The sequence below is a fragment of the Typopeltis vanoorti genome, chromosome 13 (genome assembly GCF_054136105.1).
Source record: "Typopeltis vanoorti isolate ZY-2024b chromosome 13, IOZ_Tvanoo_1.0, whole genome shotgun sequence".
In the NCBI taxonomy this organism is placed as follows: Eukaryota; Metazoa; Arthropoda; class Arachnida; order Uropygi; family Thelyphonidae; genus Typopeltis; species Typopeltis vanoorti.
This window is the reverse complement of record NC_143561.1, coordinates 96928812-96943903: the sequence shown is the minus strand read 5'-3', so window position 1 is coordinate 96943903 and position 15092 is coordinate 96928812. Positions and strand designations below refer to the sequence as shown.

The following is a 15092-nucleotide window of genomic DNA, read 5'->3' as shown; positions in this document are numbered from 1 at the left end:
CAAGTTCCTCAAGCAACCATCAGTAGTAGAGGTCTAACCAGATTGAACAGCTTTCTATGCTAGATGTATGTGTCTTGAGTGCATGCTGCTACTGCTTCATTCCACTATATGCCATTTCTATTGATGTTTTGTTTGGCATTGTCGACCCATCTCATTTAGGTTTTCCTCTTTTACTAACACTTCTGGATCGTTTAATAATCTTGTTGACTAAGTGAATGTATGTATGCATTCTAACATGTTTAAATCATTGCAACCTTTGCTTACACAGGATAGTGCTAAGAGGTGACTGACCACTTTTCTGATGTATCTCATCATTATTCACATAATCAAGTAGTCTGATTCCCAAAATACTTCTTATACACCACTGATCAAAAGCACATCATCTCCAATTATTGCCCGAAAAATCTGTTTCATAATGTAAAACAGAGAATCGCACTTTTAAGTTTTGTTTTTGCTGCCAGTCTGCTGTCTTTCCAAAACGTTTTCATAAGTTTTTGAACACTTCTAAAATCATTCCTAATCTATCCATACTTCATTCGTAACCTTACCAATATCATTTACACAGCTAATAATCTGTGTAAAATCTGTGTTTAATCCAATTTGTGCTGTAGAATGCATTTCTCACATCTTTATCCCCCTATTTTCAGTATTTGTTTTCTCAATACTGATAATCAAACAGTTGATTCCCAGCATCATCTTTTGCAGCAAAGGCCAAATCTTCAGACGACTTTAATCCCCAGTTCTTCCCTTGAATAGTCTTGTTCATCACAAATTAAACTACAAGACTAAATAGAGCAAGAGAAAGATCACCTTTTCTAAGTGTTATTTTAAACCATTCACTATATGCTTTAAAATAACACCTAGAGCAAGAGAGAGAGAGATCACCTTTTCTAATTATTCTTGTAGTATATTTTGTGAAGGTCAACAAACTGATCACAGGTTTCTGCAATTCTAAACATTTCTTGAGAATCTGCCTCACTGATAATATTTGGTCTCTGCATTTTTTTCTGAATCTACCTATCTGATCTCTAAGTTGCTTGTCAAGCAGGTCCTTTATCCTGTTAAGTAAAACAATGTAGAGGGAACCCTCACCTGAAATAGATAATATACTGATACCTCATACACGATACCCACCCTATCTCTTTTTAGCATTTGTGCAGTATTTATGAAATTAATTTTTTATGGCCAATCTAACACTGGGATTCTAAGGCGTGGTGATTGCATAAATATTAGGAAGCCCTTGACTTCATGATATATAACATACAGCCTCTCCCACTCAAATACTACCCTTGCCTGCTTGTGGTAGAACCTATTATCACAAACGAGGCTCAGGTTACCCGGTATTGGCTGTATAACCGAAGCATTTGCATGAGAGGAAATGCTTGTATGCCGAGGTAGCAGCCCTACTATCAGAATAGGAACTCTGTGGGCTAACAACCTAAAGGCTGAAAAACTTAAAGATAAATATAATGTTTTAAATAAAAAAAAGTAAAAAAGTGCTAAAAAAGATAAATGGCAGTGGTTTGAAGAACTAGCATCAAGGGCACAACAAGCTGCAGACAAGTATAATAGTAGAGTTACACAGTACACTATGTTGACGAAAGTGTCTGGATAGCAACTTTTTATTTCCTGTCACTACAGTATTGCTGTCAATACAATGTCAGACCTTCGTTCACTGCTATTACAGCTATTATCCTTCAGAGTAAGCTCTCCACTAAGTTCTGATAAACTGCTGCTGGAATTCATTTCCATTCTTCCATTCAGGAAGAATGGAAATGAGGGTTAGTTGGGCAAGTAGGTCTGACATGCAACTTTTGCTCTAGCTCATCCCAAAAATGTTCAATAGGGTTGAGTGGTCGAAGCTTTGGGCTAGCCAGTAGAGTTCTTCCACCTCCATGTCTTCAAACCACAGCTAGGGCCTTTGCTTTGTGAGCAGGTACATTATTGTACTGATACAGGAAAGGGCCTATTCCAAACTGTTGCCACAGTGTGGGAAGAATGGAATTGTCAAAAATGTCATGGTAGGCATCAGCATTTAAAGATGCAGAAACCAATGGGTCCAGTTCAAACCAGGAAAAATAGCTCCAGACTATTATGCCATGTCTTCAAATTTTGCTGTTGATACAAGACATTCCTGTAAATATCGTTCATTTGGTTATGGACACATCCATCTAATTGCCAGGTCGTGTACTGTGATTCATTGCTCCCCAAAATTCTCTTCAATCGATCCATAATCCAATGACTATGTTGTTTGCACCATTCCAGATGACACTGGGCATTCGTAGGTGTAATCAAGGGCTCATGAGCCACAGCACAACCATGAAAACCAAAGGCAAACACCTCCCAATAAGGGAGGCGTTTTCTGGCATCTCTTCTTGCAATGGTTGCTAAGGCTAACTGACGATTACTGTGACAATACGCTTTAGCGTTCGACTATCCTGATTTGTCAGTTTTTTGAGCCTACTAGTTCATGGGAGGGGTTTGGTGGTTCCATCATGTTTCCACTTCATGATAACCTCGCTGACAGTATACCTGGCATGTGCAATGTCGCATGAATCTCTCAGAATGAATTACTGAACTTGTGGGCTCCAACTATCATAACATATTCGAATGGACTTGACTCTTTTTGTCCACTCATCCTAATGAATGACAAAGACTGTCTACACTGCTAATATAGCATTGCAGACATATACAGGCAAGGCAATGTAGAGCTATGCGGATGTCCAAAAACTTTTTTTGGCAATAGTGTATTATAAGAAAACTTACTGGAGAAGCCATGTAAAAGAATGTCCCAGTGAAAGATCTCACTCGGAAAAATTCTAGTGTCAACAGAAGAACAATTGGAAAGGTGGAGACAACATTTTTTGTCCATCCAAATAAACAGTACATGTTTATTTTTTATTCTTAAGAATTCTTTCTGAACAGAGGCTTTTGAAATGCCAAAGAGAATACGAGGTGTGGCTATTAAATAACGAAACAAGGTGCACTGTGAATCATGTACTCGTAGCAGTGGGATGTGCTTGCGGCGTGAATGAACTTGAAGATTCTAGAAGCAGTTGAGATCAGCATTGTTCGCTGTCACTCGTAGTTAGTCTGTAGGCAGTTATAAAAGAAACACGTGTGAAGTCGCTTTGGCGGAATAATGTCTAATGTTAAACTCGAGCAGCGCATTAATCTCAAATTCCTTGTGAAATTGAAAAAATTGCTGACAGAGTGTTTGAAACTGTTGCTGGAGGTGTACAGTGATAATGTAATGTCATGTGCATGAATGGCACAAGCGCTTTGCTGAAGGTCGAGAAAACGTTGAAGATGACAAATGACTGGGTTGCCCTATCACTGCAGGAACCAAACAAAACATTGCAAAAATTAATGAAATTATCCGCAACAATTGCCGATTAAGCATTCAGATGATAGCAGACATGGTGCACATTGATAAGGAGACTGTATGACAAATTTTGCATGAGCAAAGTCTGCGCCAAAATGGTTCCCAAAAAGTTGTGTTAGGAGCAGAAAGACATCCAAAAACAAATTTGCACTGACATCATGGAATGACTGACAGGAGAGCCGGACTTGCAGGAGAAGATCATCACATGTGATGAGACATGGATTTTCCAGTACGATCTAGAAAAAAGAGAGAATCGATGCACTGGAAAAACTCTGTCACCGAGAATGAAAAAAGCAAGAATGAGCAAGTCCAAACTGAAGGGAATGCTGATCGTTTTTTTTTAATATCAATGCCATGGTAAATGTTTGAATGTGTAACAGAGAGTCATACAGTTAACCAACATTATTACCTTGAGGTTCTGGCCAAGTTGAGAGGAAGAAAAGACCCTATCTGTGGAAGAACAACCCTTGGATTCTCCATCAGGACAACGCTCCAGCCCACAGTCTATAAAGCAGTATCTGGCTGATAAGAAGATCCCAGTGTTGGACCATCCACCTTACTTACTCTTTCTCTTAGCTGGACTTAGCTCCATGCGACTTTTACCTTTTTCCAAAGCTGAAATCTGCATTGAAGGGCACCCATTTTCAGTCAGTGGATGAAGTAAAGGAAAAAATGGCAGCACTGCTTCAAACAATGGAAAATTCATATGCAATGGTGTATAAATAGAGGAGGGGAGTATGTTGAAGGGTGATAACAATTAAGTTGTACAATTGTAATAATAAACCACATTTTTGCAACCAGTCATTTAATAGCCACACCTCGTACACAGAGTTCAGGGCTCAGAATAGCCGAGAGCTCCAACTGTATTGGTAGCAGCAAGGAAATCGCATGTAGCAGCAATCTATTCCTGTAACAGAGCAAAACTGGCACACTTGTAGGGTGCTTTTTTTTTCTTTTTTTTTTTTAATTTGACATAGTTGGGTAATATTCCTGTCAGTAGCGCACTGAGGATTTAATCTTTGTGGGGCCCAAGTTGAGTAGACGATTTGAGAATACACACTACGCATTGCATACAACCCATGACTGAGCATCTGCAATGATCGCTAATTCATAAGTAGTATAGAAATAGAACACATGACAACACAACATAAATAAAAAAATGAATTTTAATTAGAAAAAGATTTTTGGAAAATTTTTTCTAGTGTTTTTTCCCTTTTTCTTTGGGGAGGGGGGGCCTAGGCTCCCCCTCTGAGTGTGCCACTGATTCCTGTATCCCAACATCTTTTAAGAAAGACCACCTGGTTTAATTGCCTAGACAATTGAAGTTTCAACTTATTATAACATCTTGCTTTGCATGCTATATGTTCATCACATGCACAGTTCATGGCTGTCACTCCATGAATAATCAGTATCTGTGGTAAATAACATTTGTAATCCTTTCTCACTGCTATTTCATTTCATTAAGCCTCCAACTTGAATTCCTCCCAGCAATCAAGCCTTAACACATGGATAATGGATCATATCCATCTTAAAAGAAATGTGTAAATCATTTCTGGAATAAACTGATAGCATGGTATACAAGATAATAATATAATGTTGCGCAGTAATTTCATATAATATATTAGTGTTTTATTGACCTATCATTTCACTGTTACCATAAGCAACTTCTGTAAAAATCAAGACTATAAGAAACTACATATACAGGTACACCACTGATTTTCCTGCAATGGATTGTTTACCAGGTACCTTGCAGTTGTAAACTGTCCTACTAGAGCCAATCAGAATAGGACAACCAACATCAGAATCATGAAGTACAGGGACTACATCCAGTTCCATCACTACGGTCACTCCAGATTTGCTGACAACTTCAGACACCCACCAAGGAACGGCTAGAAAAAAGCAGTTCACTGTAGCAAATATAAATTATTATGTGACATTTTCAAGGAGGGCACTCTACTCCACTACATTTTACCATCTTCCCTACTGTGTAATTCTCCCACTACACACAACTATCATCACCACCACCAACAGTATTTTTTTTTGTCTGTAAATTACATGTGTTCTGGGCCAATTTACTTGTATGTGGTCTGAAAAATCCCAGTCTCCAAAAGAAAAACCCTGCTACCACCATGTGAGATCACTAACTCACCTTCAATTGAAAAAAATCCATATAAAGATTCCTATCATCAATAGTCAAAGGGGGACAGTGTACCATCATTGTTCCAATTGCACTATGAAGGCTTCATACAAGAGACTATTTCTAAAATCTGCCTTTGCCTTAGTGTTGATGTTAAAGTAGTTCCTTAGGAACTACCCTAACATTAACAAATTTGGTTGCATGAAAATGCATCAAATTTAGGAAGCACTGATCCACAGTACTTCATCTCAGTATCAAAAAAAAAAAAAACATTCTACCCCACTAAGGACTTCAAGCTCATCTTTGGTCGCCATGTTTTAGCCTCATTTAGGCAAGTGCCTGCATGCACACTAATGATGGCAATTTAACTTTGCCAAAAAGTCCTGACAAGATGTTTCTCTTAAACTGTATCATAGTTAAGTTTTAATTTTCATTTAATTTCTAAGAAGGAAATTTAATGTCAATTGCATTCTCACTTTCTGTTGAAGAGAACATGTAACACAGTTTAGTTACGCATTTCTAAAAGGTACTGCTGTAGCTTGGTCATATCAATAATGTGCTCTGATTGTAGGTTCAGATCCCCAGGAACATTGTGACTTAACCTGTCCTGTTTGGAGGCATGGTTTCTCCTTCTAGAAACTCAGACTTTTCATCCCACTAAATAAGCAAATCAGCCAGTAGAATGCATGTAATTTACAACATAATACACTGGACTCCTAGCATTAGTTACCTTCACCCATGAATCCTAGCAGTTTCTAAGCATTACAGTAAATAAAATATGAAAACAAATGCCAGTAAAGACCAGTTAAATAAATGGATATGAAACAAATGGGAGACATTGGCCAAAACATGAAACTGGCAGAATATAAAATATTTTCTTAAAGTTGGGACTACTGAAGATGAAAGTTCTGAAAACTAGAGAAATAAACAGATGGCAGAGTCACATTGAAAATTAAGGTAGTAGAACAGAACTATTCTAGGTGGCATCGTCATTTAAACAAAATGGGAGAAGAAAGAATAAAAGCAGTGAACAAGACAAAAAATTAAAAGGCTAAAGCCCCATGTTAGAACTCTCTTAGAAGAAAAGTAAGAGCTAATCAAAAGTAGTGATTTAATGAATAATGTTGTAACATGAATGGAAATTGATATGAAATGAATAAAAATCTTGTGTTGGACTAACATAATATCCTTTTGAAAAGTTCTGCAGCTGTTGTCTAGGATGATATAATGTTACACAATATTTTTCACATAAAACATTTTATTATTATGAACGTCAAGAATATACATATTAACCAAATAAAACAGCACTCAAAATATGTGTCCATTATGTAACAGAAATGATAGTTATTTGATTATTTGGTAGTTAACGCCTGAAAATGCTCTGTGTGTGTGTGTTTCATAAAATGGCATGTTATTAAGTTTAACATATTGTCCCTCATAACCTGTCTATGTTGTTATGTGCCATCCAGTCATTTTCGACTCTTGGTGATCTTGTGAATGAAAGCTCTTCATTCCACTCTGCCTCTTGTCCTTTCTTTCAGCAATATAAGTTCAAGTTGGTAAGTTCTTTTATGTTGTCCATCCAACATTTTTGCAATCTTCTTCTCATTCCCTCAATCTTCCCCAATGTAACTGCCTTTTTCAGTGATTCATCAGCTCGCATAATATGTCCAAAGTACATCAACTTCTGTTTAGTAGTCATCGCCTCCAAGGAACATTCTGTCTTTATACTCTCTAAAATCTTGTTATTGGTCATTCTTGCAGTAAATGGGATTCTTTGGTCTCCTCCATGCCCATTATTCAAATGAATCAATTTGCTTTCTGTCTGTCTTCTTAATAATCCAGCTTTCACATTCATACATCATTACTGGATGTGTATACTTAAAATTTTCCTAGACAAGATTTTGATAGCAGAAAATGAATGACCAGATGCAAAAAGAACAAATCACAACTACACAGTCTTTCGGCTCAAGCTTTTTACTATACAATTCAACCCCTGAAGTCAGTTTCATATGAATTGTTCAGAAATAAGCATTATCTCATTTTCCCTTGCTATGCTATATTGCTCTGTTTTCTTTCCATTCATAAGCTACTCTAGAATGACTGACGTACTTGACTAAGTGGATAGCTTGCCTCTCTCTCTCTCTCTCCTGTTAACAGGCTGTGTTCAAATCCCATTATAGCATGGTTGTTGTTGAATGGTTCTGGATGATAGATAATTTTGTATAGTATGAAATCGCCACTCTGCTTATTTGATGATCTGAAGTAGCTTGATCATATTTGGTCTGTGGAGGAAAGTTTCCAGATCAATTCCCAACCCTTTGTGTGACAGGATGGGGGGGGGGGGGGGGAGACATAAATTATCCATATGAAAAGAGCAGTTTCTTATTTTCTCATTGTATCCCTTGATTAATTTCAGATTAAAAAATCTCAGAAACTAACTTTGATCATGTATAAAGAGCTAAAGACAATTACATTAGAATAAAAGTTCTTCTATAAACATTCAGTTATCTATATGTACAGGGGCTTGAAAAATTTTTGTGCTGACTCACCAAGTCAGGCAGATATCTCATCAGTCAGGTGTCAGCCTGGGTGGAGTATCACAGTCACATATTCAATATCAGATCTGGTCAATTTATGAAATTTTGTTAATGCCATAACTAAGTTTTACCTTGTCTAACTAACAATGTTTATGCATTTTGTTAACTTTTAGGTAAGAGATGAATTTTATCTCCTGCCTGTATGGGAACACCTTGGTACATTGCAGGCCTGAAGTGGTTTGGTAAAATATCTATGTTTGGTCTCTAGGGGAGGAATTCTGAGTTGTGTAAAAAGTAACAAATAAAATTTTTTTAAAAAGTAATGAACTAAGCCCACTTGTATTAATTAATGAACTATATTTCTAACACACACAAAAAAAACTTTAACATGTTTATCAATTTATGAGACATAAGGAGAGAAAAAAATGTATCAGTTATATATAAACATTTATTACTTATTCCTTTATTAATAACTAGAAGTGAAAACAATCATTTATAAATAATAAATGTTCATATATTAGTGACATATGAGTATCAGTTTTTTTTTCTCTTATGTCTCAAACTGAAACACTTTTTTTATGTGCATGTGTGTTAGAATTAGTCTATTAATTTATACTATAGATGGGCTAAGTTTTTTTTTTTTTATATATTATTATTTAAAAAAAATTATTTTTACACAATTCAGAAATGTGAATTATGTAAAATTTGGTCTAGAGCAGTGATGGCAAACCTTGTCAAAAATTTGGAAAATGCCTAACTTGACTCTGTTGGTGTGCCCCCAGATAACTTGCCTCTGGCGAGTGGACAAGTAGATTTCTGGATCCCTTTATACTGCGAGTGAGAGAGAGAGAGATACAGAAAATACTTGCACTTAAATACCAGGTTAGTTCAGAAAATAGCCAATCACTAACATTACTGATAGTTAATTTGGAATATTAGAGGCAACATTAAACAACTACCTGTTCAGAAGCCGAAGATAGGTGTCTTCAAACAAAGAAGTGCTGGAACCTAATGTCTTAGAAGATTTTAGTCCACAACTTTCTGGATCATGCCACATTTTAAAGTTTCTTCCATCAGAAGGTCTAGAAAACAAGAAACATTTTAAAAATATAACAGTTAAGAGAAATATTAACTAAACAAAAAAAAAAAACATTAAATGCAATATATCACAATCGCAAAATTTTGAATGAATGCGATGCCTTCATCAACCATGGATAATTTGATATTTATTTTATGCATCTATGCAAGAATTTGGCAAATTCATTTAATACAGTGTTAACTCTCCTTATAACAAACTTGTATGGATGCAAGGAATCGTTTGTTTGTGCTATAGCAAATCTTTCTTAATTGTATTTATGGGACTGGACAGAACTTTTTAGTTTGTTATTATGAATTATATGGGACAAATTATATTCTTGTTTCCATGCTTTACTCAAGCATGAGCAAACCAAGTTTGTACATAAAGTATCTTCACAATGACGATTCTTGTTATAGAGGCAGATGATTTCACATCAAAATTGCCCTGTTATCACATAATGTACAGCACACTTCCCATTAGATGTGTATATTGTAATGCATTATGGAATGTTCACTAGACATTATGATAAACAAGAAATCACAAATCACACTTAGGCAAAAACTTAAAACAAGAATATAATTTCTTCTCTAGTATGATTTACTTGTAACCAAGCAAAAATAAATAAATAAATGAAATAAAATTATACATTTGTTATGGGATATTTGCCATAGATAGAGAATCGACTGCAATTTTTGTAGTTGTTTGGATTTGATCTTTGTTCGGCACCTTTCATTTATTTCTATAGGATTTTGAAGATGGAATTTATTGCCAATGAGCTGAAAATAAATTTATTCCTTTGAAATTGTAAAAATGTTGAATTTTAAAATTTTATGTCAAGAATGATATCTGTTCAGCCCACTGTCTTAAAACACTGTTTTAATCTCAGAAGAGTTTATAATCTAAACAGCCAACTGCCTGATCAGTAACTCAGTATAGGTATTGATAACCATTCCACATACGATACATTTTTTACTTATATCTTACTTGGAGAAATTTAGGCATTTGCTCTAGATAACATGAGGGCATATAACAGAAGTTTCCTGCATAGGTGCCTGGTTCACTTTCTCTCTCTCTAACTAGTACTGGTCAAACTCATAGTAGTTATCCCCACTCTCTGTATTCAGTGATTGTAGAGTTTCCTCTTAGCTTTAAGGCACTTTATACTTCTGCTCCTCATTTCAACTATATTATTATTGTACTGAAGATTTCAAGAATATTTACAACCACTTCCTTGAATGTAAATTTCTGATGATAGTAGTTGTGGGAAGGTGAAATAACTTGGATAGATTCAATCTCACCCAAACCTCTATTTTGTGTCTCACAAAGAGGAATTCACTCCACCAGTGGTCTTAATATTAAACAGATCTCCAATCAAGAATGTAGATTGCAGTAGTTCAAATATTTTTTTTAGAGCAAAAAGTATATAGGCCATGCAATCCAGATTGGTCACAGGGTCAAATGGAACTAGATAGAAGTTCTTCATACATGTTTGTGAGATGACCAGTTAACGTTTTAAAGATGATCCCAAATGCTTTGCAGTTTATTTGAACAAATTTGTATAGGAATGATTGCATAAAGCTCTATTTTGGTCTGAATTCTCTGCATATTTTTTTTTTAAAATTAACACATTCCTGTTACCATTTCTGCGACAAATAATTGTGCCAGCTTGTGTTACTCATATTATCAATGTATTTTCAACTTAAAAGATAGTGTCATACTATGATGACTTGGATATGACAATGTAGTATTATTGTTATATCTAAGGCATTTGCATATGGAAATTCCATGATATATAACTTGGGAAATATATATTATGCAACAGCAGTATTACTGAGCTAGTCATGAGAAATACTGTTTTTGGTTTAAGGATAAAGTTTGCTTTCTGCATTATTTAAGGACACAATTTATTATTAATTTAAATGAATTTTGATATTTAAATCACATGAAACTTGACTGTCTATTTTAAAAAAGCTCTCTAATTCCAATATTTTAGTCATTGCTTCTTGATATATTATCATACATTTATATTTACTTGATTTACTTACTTGTCTCCAGGACGATAGCAGGGTAGAGGGCAGCAGCATTTACAGCACTGAGATATGGCGGTGAAAACATTTTCAATAGTACTTGAGATGCTCTTCTCATTATCAAACATCATTGCCTGCTCTTTAGGAGGAACTCTGAAAATACAATGTATTAAAGTGTGTTTCATTTAAGCTCATCCATTTTCAGCTATTATTCATAACCACTGCCACAGAAGTTATAGATTTAAGGAAAAAGAACATCATGCAGTTAGGAGGTACCCTGTCCCTTTTTTTCAAAAAAAAAAAAAAAGAAAGGTGTTTGGAAAGAATCTGCAGTAGTAGTAGAAACAGTAAAAACTTGTGTAAGTAATGGCAATTTCTTTGAAGTATGTACCAATTAAACTTCAAAGTGTAAATACTAATGGGTGTATTTTTATGGGGATCTCAAGCACAGTGTTAATAACACTATAGTAAAAGCCATGCAGATGTGTAAAGAGCTGACAAGATAGGCGATTTATTGAATTTGAATCTACAGACTTCGGTTTTCTGGTAATTCTCCTTCAAGACAAGCATTCAAGTAAAACAGTTGACACAGTGGAAAGAGATAAGTTTGAAGAAGTAAAAGCCAAGTGAATAAGCAAAACTCACTTCAAATTATCAAAATTTTATTATTATTACCTGACACCTCCAAGAAGTCCAAAGACTCATCGAGGGAGGGCACCTATTCTACAACTCTGTCTCCACCACTCAATCTGCCAACTACAGTGAACCTCATCATCTACATCAACTGCCCACTACCACCACTAGTATTTTTGCAGACAATCACAAACATCCATGCCCACAGCGGGATTCAAACCCGCAACCTTTTGGCTGGAGAGCGGATACGTTAACCACTCAGCCAACCAGGCCAGCATATCTACTCAGTACACAGATTTTCTGAAACAGGTTTTGTATCACTCCTGATGTCAGATAATATAAAAATAGCAGACCTTAGTAGGTAATGGAGCTATCCTGTATCTCCATCCACAGATAGAGTTAAAAGATTAATATAAAATTTCAATTAATACTGAAGAGTAATTTAAAAGACACACCTGGTTGTATATTTTTAAAAGGTGAAGATTAAAGATCAAAAAGGAACAAAAACTAGTGAGATATAGATATATATAGCAGCACGACCATAATGCTGGTTATTTTGTGAATCATCTGATAATAAATAGCAACAAACTGACCACAACTTCTGTGTGGTTAATTATGTTATTAAGAGGAGTTTAGTTGGTTCAAGAGTAACAGGAGCTTTGATGGTTCGAGATTTTAATAGAGTAGTTTATTTTGTTTAATTGCCAAGAGGATGAAATTGTAGGATCTTTTTGTTTTTATAGCTTCCTGATTGGTTCTTATCACTAGATGTTTGGAACAACATAATTTAATTTCATTATTTTGGAAATCAATGACAGTAACTTTATCAATTTAAGGAATGGGTTTAAATTGTATTGTGTGTAATGATATTTCATTGGTGTGATTTTTGTGTGATATTATTAGTGTGTTTTTATTTGCATTTTTTTTTTAGTGGTGGAATGTATGTATTCTGGTATGGTGATATTGCAATCTTGATAAATGTTCCATTAAATGAGACTTTAAGCAGTGAATGGCAGATCCAGTGTAGCAAGATATATCTGGTTTATGTCTAGTTGGGTTCTAAGGGGATGGTGATTGTGTAATATGAAATCCTTGACTTCGTGATATATAACATACAGCCTCTCCCACCTTCTTATAGAACCAGTTATCACAAATGAGGCTCTGGTGACAGGGTATCAGTGGTATAACCAAAACATCTACACAATAGTAAATGCTTGCATATAAAATGCATGTCTGAATGCTGAGGTAGCAGTCTTACTACCAGAATAGGAACTCTGTGGGCTAACAACTCACAAGTCTCTGAAATTTTAAATACTGTTTTCAAGTTGCATAAATGCAGAAATTGGACAGGCTCCTTGGTATCGACTAAAGCTTGGAAAATTAGGACACGAATTGACCAATGGAATGTTAAAACACTATCAAACAGGAAAACTAACACAACTAAGAAAGGAGATGGAAAAATATAAAATTGAATTATTGGGGATTAACAAAATAAGATGGAATAATACTGGTAGAGTAAATTTTCTCAGTGGGAATGTGTTTCTTTATTCAGGGATGCCTAATATAACTGGTATACATCAACATGAAGTTGGAATCCTCATGAACAAAAGATTTAGTCAAGCAACGATTGAGTGGGAACTAATTTCAGAACGAATAATAATGGTAAATCTTAAAACTAAATTTGGAAAACAGTTGTTCAGTGCTATACCCCAACTGAGAATGCATCCTTTGAAGAAAAAAGTAAAGTTTTACAGTATCCTTGATGATGACACATGGTAACGAGAGCATACTTCTCATGGGTGACTTCAATGCTAAAGTTGGTACAAATAATGAAGGACTGGAGAATGTAATGGGCAAGCATGGTTTGGGAGAGAGAAGGAACTGTGTGGCAAATATAACTTAGTAATAGGTGGCACAATCTTCCAGCATAAGAAAATGCATAAAGTTACCTGGGTGTAACTGGATGCCAAAACACGGAATCAAACGGATCATATTGCCATCAGCAAAAAGTGCAGGAAATGTTAATTAGATGTCCAAAATAAAAGAATTGCTGATGTTGGCTCAGATCATCACCTAATAATAGGATCTGTGCAGTTGTATATTAAAAAAATCATCAGGGGAAAACATCTAATAGAAGGAAATTTGATATTGCTATATTACAAAATGCTAAAATCTTCAATGAATTTAAACTAAAATTAATTGGAAAATATGGATATTAAATTTGAAGGAGGATAGGATATAAGGGACGATGATATAGAGGCTAAATGGAAAATTAAAGTCCTTAATGATAAAGCAGAACATGATTTAGGATATGCTAAAAGAAAAAAAAAGGAATGGTTATTGTTAGAAACTTGGCAACTAGTGGATGAAAGGGAAAAAATAAAGCTGAAATTATGTGCAAGACCTCCCCACAAGGAAAATGAACTTAAAGATAAATATAAGATTTTAAATAAAAAAGTTAAGAGAAGTGCTAGAAAAGATGAACGGCAATTGTTTGAAGAACCAGCATCCAGGGCGCAACAAGCTGCAGACAAGCATAACAATAGGTTATACTACTGTTATACTATTATTATTAGTCATCAAGGTCGTATCAAACCAATGTTGTAGTAATATACTACTATTATACTAATATTATAAGACTTTCTGGAGAAGCCATGCAAAAGAATATCCCAGTGAAGGATCTCGACGGAAAAATTTTAGTGTCAACAGAAGAACGATTGAAAAGTGGGAGACAACATTTTAGTCAAATCTTGAACAAGAGCAGTGATAGAATTAAAAAAGGAGTAGATGAATTAAAAATTGATACCAGCCCACCATCTAAATTGGAGATTTAAAAAAAAACTATTAAAGAATAAAAATGACATTAAATGATGGTATCACAGCAGATATTCTAAAATCTGATGCAACAACAATCACAGATATGCTCTATCTACTGTTCCAAGATATCTGGGGAAAAGGGACATTCCCTAGGAATTGGAATAATAGTAAATATACCAAAGAAAGGAGATTTGGGGAACTGTAATAATTGGAGGGGCATAAATCTGCTATGTGACATTAGCAAAATTTTCTGTAAAATTATTCTTTCAAGAATCTTTAATATTTTAAATGAGGGCATGAGAAGAGAGCAGGTGGAATTATATTGATGTTGTATTCAAAGAACTCAGTAAATTTTGGCCATATGGCACCATTAAATAAGTATGCCCCTGGAGAGGTACCTGAAGATCAACTGCAGCAACTGTCCACCAGGTAAGGTGCCTGCTCTGTGTCAGGAACATGTTTCTCTGTTTCAGGG

The 15092-nt window shown here is 35.1% G+C and overlaps 1 protein-coding gene across 1 annotated transcript in view; it reads right to left on the bottom strand.

Moving 5' to 3' along the window:
- Positions 1-15092, bottom strand: part of LOC150100401 (bestrophin-3-like) — a 92045-nt gene that overhangs the window by 11549 nt on the left and 65404 nt on the right. Inside the window, exons 9-10 of the mRNA XM_090402648.1 lie at positions 11186-11320; positions 9022-9144 (exon numbers count right to left, since the gene is read on the bottom strand). Of these exons, the coding sequence (XP_090258774.1) occupies positions 9022-9144; positions 11186-11320 (258 nt within the window). The remainder of the gene's footprint in view (positions 1-9021; positions 9145-11185; positions 11321-15092) is intronic.